This window comes from Antrostomus carolinensis, unplaced genomic scaffold, assembly GCF_000700745.2.
Source record: "Antrostomus carolinensis isolate BGI_N321 unplaced genomic scaffold, ASM70074v2 scaffold31780, whole genome shotgun sequence".
Taxonomy (NCBI): domain Eukaryota; kingdom Metazoa; phylum Chordata; class Aves; order Caprimulgiformes; family Caprimulgidae; genus Antrostomus; species Antrostomus carolinensis.
The window spans coordinates 2,803-12,990 of NW_010291080.1; the positions used below are offsets into that span (position 1 = coordinate 2,803).

Sequence of the window (10,188 nt, forward strand, 5' to 3'; positions counted from 1 at the left end):
TCCACAGGAGCTAGTTATGTCTTTGCAAACTATTTATCCATGACATGAAATGGGCCAGACTGCATCATTAAAGAGCTCTTAAGAGGAAGAAACTCTCCGAAGAGAATAAGCTTACCAAAGCAAAATCTTAGTCCCTCTTGCTCTGGAAGAGAACTGGGTTTTGTTCATAGGTTTAAACATATTAAGAGTAATAAACCTTTCTATGAAGGGACACGGTGAGTCTCTGTCAGATTCTATAATAACAGACTATTAACGTAGGAGACAGGCCTGCATGGGCTATAAATGCATTGTGGAACCATCATTCCATCTGTGTGCATGGAACCTGTGTTTAGACAAACAGCTGCTTGTCACACATACATAAACTCGGGGCTTGGAAGTCAAGAGTTCCAGCTTCATGTAGTGAAATTAATGACTCCATAAAGATGTGTCAGAATAACTTCTAACCTGATAAACATTAGTCTGCTTGTTTTAATTTGTTACTGTACTTGATTTTGCTTTAAAAAGCCCCCCGTAAATGTATGAAGCACACATTCCTTCTGAGGTGGCCTGGTCTCACGAGAAGGGGAGAGTTATCAACAGCTAGTGTTTAGAGGTGGGACACAAAATGGGGAAGCAGAATCCTACTGTTGACACAGCAACTGGAAACGTAGCAATAGGCTTTTGCTCATTCCCTTTAGGAAATTCCATCACCCACCATGTTCTCTGCAGTAATTAAGAGAGCATTGAAGGGAAACAGTGTTGTTTTTCTCTTCTTTCCACACTACCTGCTTTGCTGCAGGTACTGATGTGTGAACATGTTGAGTTCACTGTCAAGCCAACCCGCTTTATTCCTGCAAGGACAGAAAGTCTCCATTAGGTGAGTAAAATAGCTCTTCTCAGCCCACCCTGAAAGAAGCATGACTGAAACAAGTACACAGCGAGGCATGGAGAGAAGCACCAGAAATCTATTCCAAAATGCTGCTACCATTCTTTGCCCTTCCACAGGTCAGGAAGGTTTGCCTGCTAACAGTCCCCAGGCTCTGAGGTTCAAACTGAGACCTTGGGTCACAAGCCCACACTGATCTTTTTGTCTAGATAAGGAATGTTTGAAGAAGTTGTCCTCACAGCCCTTGCAGGGTGAGGAAAAACATCAGACAACTGTGTACAAAGGCAAGGGTGAGACTTTTTGCATAATTTTATAATAGCCTGAAGGAGTCTGTAGGAGCAGAGGACTGTGTTTTGATAAATGGAAAGGAACTGTCATTCCAAACAAACCAAAAACAAGAAAGAAAAGGTTTTTTGTGAGACAGAAGATGTAAATGACTGTCGACAGTACATGGGAAAGTACATAGTGACAGTACGTAGTGACATCCCTTGCTGATGTCTGCACATCAAACACTATGACAGAAGATGGACTGCACTCAAAGATACACCCTAATCTGAACATCCTGGGGCAATCAGATGAAAAACAACTGTATGCAAATGTCTGTGGATATGGGATAATAAAACCTCACCTAAGCAGTTTTGCTTTGCTCTGTAGTGAATCCAGAACTTCTATTTTTTTATTCATGGCAGAAATTTCCTGCTCAAGATTCTCCCGTGTGACATCCACTTGCTGACACAAGTGAGCAAACGTTCCAGCAAGTTCTCTGTGAAACAAGGAGAATATTTAGATACAATAAAAAGTAAGATCAAGCAGCAAATTCAAGGAATAAATCCCTTTGATGTATAGTGATGATGATACTGACTCAGATGTTCATCTTTCCCCTTCTGCACAAGAATATGTTAGAGCATCAGAGCAACTTGATTTGAGAGACAGAAGTATGTTAAGACTAATGCTTAACAGCACCCAAATACTTACATCGGTGATTCAAAAAATTGAATCTTTTTTTACCACTACTTATTTTTTAACATTACTTATTTTTCAATCTGTAAATCAATATGCAAGATTTATCTTGTTTTAACAAGGAATATAATTTAAAAACCCCCAAACAACAGAATTTAGAGAATGTTTTAGCTGAATATAGGCAACTCACTGTTGGACTTGGTGGCTGCAATTAGAACCCGTGTAACTGACGATGAGCTGCAGTTTCTCACCAGCATACTCCACAAACTGCCGTTTGAAAGCTCTTTCTTTCGCTTTCGTGGTCCAGGTGAGGCGCTCGTATACATAAAGGAGCCCATAAAGGCCAAAAGATAAAGCAATCAGTCTCCAACCCACAGCCTTCCAGACCTAAAAAAAGCACAAGGGAAAACAAATAATATGATCATCATCTAGGAATTATGCTAACTCCTAACAATGGTGCAGAGAGCATTGCACTTTTACTCTAGGTGCATGAAAATGAGCCAGACGGGTAACCCTGACTTGCAAGTGGTTTCACTGGTCTGACAGCTTACTACTGGAGTCCACTCTACAAAATAAAAATACCTAAACTGTGGGGGTTCTGTACAGGTTAACCTTTCCAGCACATTTAAATTACACCCACAAGTGCAAACAAACTTAGTCTGGTTCACAGAATCCCTGTTTCTGAAAGTCAAAGATGTTTTTAAGCTACCATCTCCCCTTTGAGAGGTCATCCACCCCTAGATACCCTGACACTAGAACAGCACATAGGTATGGAACCGGCACTGCAGAAACTTAGATTCTCCCTATAATAGAAATTAGAGTTACCATGCAACTTGAGTTAGATCTCTCGTACCTCTGCAGTTTGGGGAGATTTGAGATTAAAAACATTCATTATTTTCAAAAGACAGAAAAACAGGAAGTGCTGAGTTCCTCTGAAATAAATTAGGCATAGTATGTAAAATTAAGTGCTCTCTTCCCTTTCCAGGAAGGAAGATACACACGATCACAGGCTCTTGATTTGCTCTCGATTCTTCTGTAAACAGGAAAAGAAAACCACCAAATTTTCTTTTATTCTCACAAAAGAATCTTAATGCATTTGTAACATACTTCGAAGGTTGTCTCTGCAACCCTGGCTCCAAGCCTAACTATTATGCAAAATAAGCTCAATATTTATACTCAAACGGAAGATCAAAGCAGAAAGTATTTCACTATCTATAAATGGCAAGTATCTACAGGACTCAGCAGGGCATGCACTTTTCAAGTCAGTGCTCCAACTTTATTTATATAAATGCTGTTCAGATTGCCAACGCACCACACCACCAACCACGATGATCCCCATGGAGGTTCGGGAAGTTAATGAGGCCAGTCCAGTCACCATCGACACCATGAGCTCTTCCTGCGTCATAGAGCCCTGAGGCAAAGGAGGCAGACTAGGATTTGCTGGTGTTAAGGGGCGTTGAACCTAATTAGAGAAAACAAAGTACAGAATAAGAGAAGGCAAGCTACTGCCCTTCCCACCAAAAAAACTTTAGCACCCACAGAAATGATGAACCATCACATCTACTCTGACCACTCAATGAAGTATCTTACCTGGTCATTATAGCCCATCAAGGCCCGACGACCATTCTTTGGTCCCAAAAACCTGTTCACCAGCATTGTCCACCCAAGAGAGAAATGGAATTCTATGTCCTCTTGGAAGTCAGCACAAAGCTTGTCACAGTTCAGATCATAGCTGAGCGTGAAGCACTGTCGGGGAATTAACACGTCTATCTGGCCCCGCAAAGAGACTGGGAGAAGAGGTTTCAAACCATCTGCACAGACAGAAAGTAAAAACATTAAAAAAAAAAGGCTATGGAGTTCACAAGAATTAACTGGACTTGTATTCTGTAATCAGGGTGGTTGTAGGTTGTTCCCTCCTCCACAGTTATTTTTCCTAGTACCCTGAATTTCCTAAAGACAAGTTATTTTGCATTACAGTTAAAGAAGAGAGAAAGGGAAATATTGCCAACTGAACTGACCTATCATTTCTTGCTGCATTGTCTGCAGGGAAGCTGTGATTGCATTGGAGCAACGATCTGACATGTTACGGCCCAGGCCTTCCTCGATGTGTTTATGCAGCTCCTGACAAACAAAGAAAGGGTTATTAAGCTTAAAATAAACACAGGTAAGGTGCAGGTTGCAGGTGCTAGAGCTTGCCAGTTAAACAACCCCCCCAGAACATTCTGTCTGCCCACTGTTCTAATATTAATTTCACTTTTGCCCCCATTCTTCAGTGAAGGAGAAAAAAAAGCAAATAAAATCTCCTATGTACTCTGTAGTCTAGGAAATGTTCTGTTTGATCTATACAATGTGATACATCATATATGTATCAAATTGTCACTGAGATTATATTAAAAAAATGTTTCTTCTTTTTTAACTTTTTGAAAAAGTTGTTTATTTTTTTATAAGATGTTCACTTTCTACTGAAGCTATTAAAATGTAAGAGATGTTCTAACAAAACATTTTTCACCATATGAAAAGCTTGGCTCCTATCCTATCCTAGTTGGAAGAATATTAAGCCTCTCATTACTGACTCAGAGCGAAAAAAGGTCTCTTTAAATTGCTTAAGCAACCTGTGAGAAGCAAACATCACTTACACTCTTGTAAACTTTAAGGACTACTTGAGATGGATGGAAGTCTGCTTGGTATTCATCCACCAACACTGAAAGCCGCCTGATTTCTTCTGCCATCGCATTTGACACCTAGAGAAGCAGGACAGGACAGGGTTTCTATATATCCTGTCCTAGGGAGAGACGGAGAACCACCACTGAAGGAAGACACACATTTCTTAGCCAGCACTACGAACACCAGGCGCTATGACTGTGCAGCGCCGTGCAGCCGTTATGTGCCAACTGCAAAATGCAGTCCTGGTGACTTGCAAACAAAGAAGATGGCTGAGAAGTATGTAGAGTAGCTATGCTCTGTACAGCAACATAGAAAATACAGACAATGTAAGACTTGTGAAATATTAACAGGCCTTTTCTGTACATTCATAATCGTAAAAATGGCACGTTATCACTAGCAGTAAAAAGACTGACATTATTCTATATTGAAACAATAACAAAACTTATCTGAAACATTTTAGTACTTTAGGAAGCATTTAAGACTGATATATAGTAGCACTAATAATTCAAACATTAATCAAAGTCTCACTGTTTATTAAAGCATCTCATATGAGTCTCTGAAAGTTCCCACAAGTATTTAAGTTTTCATTTTATTATCTCATGAAAAGAAGAAAAAAAAAAAAAACCAACAACAAAACACTTTGGAAAGCATTGCTCTTCCCATCTGTAACTCCCACATTTCTAGTACCTGAAACCTTTCTCAGCACTTTGCATTTTTCCCACCATGCTGATAGCTGTTTCAGACACTCTCTCTTTCTACAGCCACTCCTCCTTACCTGTCTCTCCACTTCTTCTGTGATCTGTTTTATTTTCCGCTTGTAGTCTTGAGTAAGGAGCTCCAGCTGCTTGTCAATAAAACCTAAACGTTCCTGTCGTTCCTCTCGCATTTCCAGACAGTAAACACTGGTGGGAAAAAAAAAACAAAAAAGCACCCATCAAAAAGCCAGATAAATGCATTTTTGATCTACAAATACTATTTGAATTCCAGAAACAGGACAGATTCTCCTGCCCAAGAACAAAAAATGTCAGTATCTGCAATACATTACGTATGCATGGCATAGCACAAGAAAAAGAGGTGGCTCTTGCAATACTTTCACAGTTCACTAGAAGCAAGACCAACAGTATGTGTCCTCCCACTCCTGACCATGCTGTATTCTGCTTTGCATTTTAAATGCTCATATTCCCTTAAATTTCCCCCAGAATACAAGCTTCAGTTATGCAAGCACCAAGCATCAGCTCTCCTTACCGCTGTTCCTGGGCAGCTATATGCACAGAATCCATGATGAGACGAACATCTTCTGCAATCTGCTTTGCTCTCACCGTGTGCTGCTCAAATTTTGTTTTTACTGCTGACTGTGAGATACATTCCTGTACACAAAAGGCAGCCAAGATTAACAGCAGACACAACTTTTCCTTCCCATACAATCTATTTCCAAAATGTGGTCCCACTCCATTTTTACAAACTTTACTCCTTTCAGGAGTAAGATCTAAACAGAAGCTTAGCTCACCTCAAATCTTCTCTCGAAGTTCTGAAACTCAAACATTCTTACTTGAAATCCATCTGCCAATGCTCCACCTGGGAGAAGGAAAGTACAAAACAACCACTTAAGTTTTAGAAAGTAGTAAGAAGCTGAGCACCTGGAAATGCTCCTGTTTAACCTTGAAGCTAATGCAAAAGTGCTGCTAAGTCACCTCTGTTTCTGACTACTCTATTAATAATCTGACCCACCCCAATTTTATCTATTTTTTGGAACAAGATATTCTCTTAACATTTCTGTTAACTTTCCTCACCTCCTTCCGGCATCCCTTGAGCCCTCTGAATCCTGGCATTCAGCACTTCTTTCGCCGACACAAAGAAAATTCGATCCCCTGCCTGGGCTCGATCCACCACACCCAGCTCATCTACCAGGAAACTGGTGCACCGCTCCATGTGCTGCCTCCGCACCTGAGGAACAATAAGGATAAACCTCACATGTGGTTAAATCCACTTTACGCTCCATCTCTTACAGGTTATCAGGCATCTGGGTGCCCTCTGCTGGTCTAAGCTACTGATGCAAAAGAATAAGAAAAAAACCTGCTGTTTTATAAAATCTTCCAGAGGTTATCTAAGTGATCTAACTTCAAGAGGCCCCCCATGAAACTCTTGATTTCCAGCTCAGAAATGTCAAGAGTCATGTCCTGATCACCGGTCTATACTCCCTCTAGTCTCCAGTATGATATAGACTGATATAGATATATATATCTACATCTATATATATAGATATATAGACTGATACAGATATATAGACTGATCACCGGTCTATACTCCCTCTAGTCTCCACATTATGGTAATAAAAATCCAAACTGTAAAACCATCACATCCAACACTTAATGATTCTACCCACAAGGATCAGAGCCGAAACGGACTCTAGAATAGCCATGTAAAGAGAAGGAATTTAAATACAGCACAAACCTCTTCCATGTATTCTGGTTCAGAGGCAGATGCATCCCAGCGGTTATTTAAAATAAATATATTGGGTCGAGACAGCCGTTCATTCACCTTGTGAAAGAACTGTTTTTCCTAAGCAAAATGGAACAAAACCTCTTTAAGATTAATGTCAAAAATTTTTAACTTTTAGTCAAATTCATTGAAAAAGTGGACTTGAACCTACAGTTTGCATCAGTGTTGACTCAGAATTTGCCACCAGGACAAATACGTCAGCATCTAGGCAGAATTTGTCAATCCAACTGTCCAGCTCTGTGGTTACATCAATGCCAGGGCTAGCAATAAAAAGAGAAGAAACATTAATGTGCTGTGGAAACATCAAAAATAGAATTTTTAATAAGAAATTAATAGGAAATAAGTTTCAGTTTTTCAGGGCATTAATTTCCCACATCTGAGCTGTACTGTCCTGAGGTGACACAGAGTCACACAGACCAATCAAGACAAACTCTGACTCTTAACTACAGCAAAGGACTTTAGTCACTGTCATAGATTAGAACAGGTCCCATTTCCTTGTTGTTTTTTAAATTTTATTTGAAGACATTTCTGCAATTAATCTGTGATAAGCAGGAAAGGAAAGATATTTCTCACCTGTCCATCAGCACCAGGTCATCCTTTAAGAGAGGACATTTGGAATTTGGCCACATTACACTGACTAAGCTGCCAGCATTCAGAAGTTCATCTTGATGAAGGGCATGCGCCAGCTGGTTCACTGTCTATTAAAAAGACGGATAATTTATAACATTTCCTGTACGCTAAGACCCATTAACACAATTATCTCCCCTCCAGGACTGTTCACAGACAATTTAAGTTAAAACCCAACTCCAAATCACTTTCTTCCTGGGAGGTTTTCCACATAAAACTTGCTCAAGTCTCCTAGTCAAAAGGCAACTGCCTAGCGAGCATTTATGAAAAATTTTCCTGTCAAGAAAGGTTACTGAGGAATTATCAGGAAGTCTGTGCCTTCTGTCAGACATGCAGAGCTCAGAACTTCCTGAGTCATCGTTTCGGTTCCCTGCTATCACTAGCAAATACAACCTATAATCTTTTTCATAAAATGAACAAGTTCCATCCTATCACTAGCAAATACAACCTATAATCTTTTTCATAAAATGAACAAGTTCCATCCTGTAACTTGCTCCATTTCTCCCTTCCTATATCAAAAAAACCCTGTTCTTCATCTCTACTCTTTTAATGATTAAAACCCTTATCTGTGAAATTTATTCATAGTGCTTTAATTTTCTTGTTCCTTCCCTTTTCTGGCACTTCTGAAGAGCTCTTCTCCTTTATCTTATGCTTAAGGAAATTGTACCTTAACATTTTTCTTTTCCTCTGAGCCTTCAGTAAGCAGGAAAGCTTCATGACCATCTGTGCCTTCTACACGTAGGAAACAATTAGTGGTGTGTCCAATTCCTGAAGGAAGGACTTTGTCCCATAGCATGGCATTTATCACAGTGCTTTTCCCATTGCTTGTCCTGAAGTCAGATTAAAGAATGGTATAGCTAGGTTTCTGAGATTCAGGTATACTCATTTAGTTTTTAAAGAAAACAAGTTCTCTAAACCTAAGCAGTATCAGAAATATCAACAACTTGGGTACCATAGGCAACTTATAAAAAGGCTTTTCTATTTTCTTAAGAATTCTTCCAAATCAAAGAACTGAATTATGTGCTGCAATATTTGTTTTCAATTTACAAGAGGCCTAGTACCAGAGGCATGCACATTACAAGCGAAAGCTGGAGCACTAGCGCTTCTATAAATATTTTTTACTGGCTACAATCCTAAAGATGCTAGTTGCTTTACTGAGTGGAGAGTGTAGGCAACATAAGCACGTGACTCACCTTCCAAAAAAAGCAACTTTCATGTGTCTTCTTGCCAACACTTCACTAATGCCACTAACTTTGGACAGGTAGCCTTTGACTTCCAGTACCTGCTCTTCTGTGGTGACAGGATCAAGCTCTATATTCTTGTGTGTTTCTAAAATCAAAATACATCATGTTTCTGAATTCCAGAATTCATCTGTCTCAGTACTGAACGAAACATCTCTTCATAATGAGGTGTTATCAACACATAACTAAATGTTGATCTGTGTCCCAAAGACTGTGTTGGTAATCCTGACACATGCAATTACAGCCTGAGGCAATTTTTGTATCAGCATTTATCAGCTGGTCTCTTTTGTGTATGTAATAACCATTCTCATCCTTAGGACTGCCTTAAACAGAACAGTCAGCACTTCAAATACGCCAATGCCCTTTAAAAAAGTCTTCTGTCTGTGTCTTAAGCTGTTAAAGCTAATTATTGGCATATGCTACATACCAGTAGCAATGACATGTCTAGGCAAGAATATTGGAAGAATTATAAGCAAAAAATCTAAAGGGCCTTGTATAGTTTCTTAAAAAACTCCCAAATGACATAAAAACCAAGCATAGCTCACTAACAAGCTGTTTCATAACACACGGGAACTTGTCAGCTTTAAAATATGAACCCTGAACTCCACTCAAATTCAACGAAATAATTTTCTATTCCTCTTATAAATACTGATATATAAACAAACATGCATGTATAAATAAGCACAGGACTAGCTGCACCATTTAACTGAATGAGGGCTTTTTGGTGTGTGTTTGGGGAATTGTATGTGGGTGAAGCACCGTTATACACTTGTAGTTCAAGGATTCAGCTTACCTTCCAGGAACAAGGAGCTCTCATTGATGTATGCAGCCAACTGTTCAAAGATACCATTGATTTTCTTCTTTGCAGTGACAAAATGTTTAAGTGGAGAAGCATTTACCTCAGCCATGTGTCTTTTATCCTTCTTCACTGCAACTATTGACTTGGAACGAGTAAACAACAGGGACATTGCGCTACAGGGAAAAATCCAGTAAATAAAGGTGGCTCACCAAGTGCCAGGAGCTATCCAACTAAGCATTCTACCAAGAACTAGATAAATACACATTTTTAAAACATTTATTTCTTTAACAAAGAAATGGTTCCACCATCTACAACTGGAAATTACTCAAATATCAGAAACAAACAAAAAAATTCATCTTCCATTTTCCCGTCAGGTCAACAGGCCCCCAACAATCACTTCTCCGCTTACTTTCAGGATGAGTTACGTTGTCACAAATCAGGCATGGTCAGCTCGAGTCCCTCTTCAACATGAACGACTGCAGTTTTCCTGCCTTCTCCCTCAGCCTGGCCAGACTCCGTTCCACAGCTCTTTC

The 10,188-nt window shown here is 39.6% G+C and overlaps 1 protein-coding gene across 1 annotated transcript; it reads right to left on the reverse strand.

Moving 5' to 3' along the window:
* Positions 1-333: 333 nt before the first annotated feature.
* MFN2 (mitofusin 2) lies at positions 334-9,824 on the reverse strand. Its single transcript, XM_010175285.1, has 17 exons — positions 9,650-9,824; positions 8,809-8,944; positions 8,283-8,445; positions 7,562-7,686; positions 7,140-7,248; positions 6,941-7,048; positions 6,280-6,433; positions 5,997-6,064; positions 5,735-5,856; positions 5,265-5,391; positions 4,462-4,566; positions 3,844-3,946; positions 3,416-3,636; positions 3,138-3,287; positions 2,016-2,212; positions 1,494-1,628; positions 334-830 (listed from the first exon to the last, which is right to left on the reverse strand). Exons 1-17 carry the CDS (start codon positions 9,822-9,824, stop codon positions 761-763), a joined length of 2,268 nt encoding a protein of 755 aa, XP_010173587.1. The 3' UTR covers positions 334-760.
* Between the last annotated feature and the right edge of the window lie 364 nt (positions 9,825-10,188).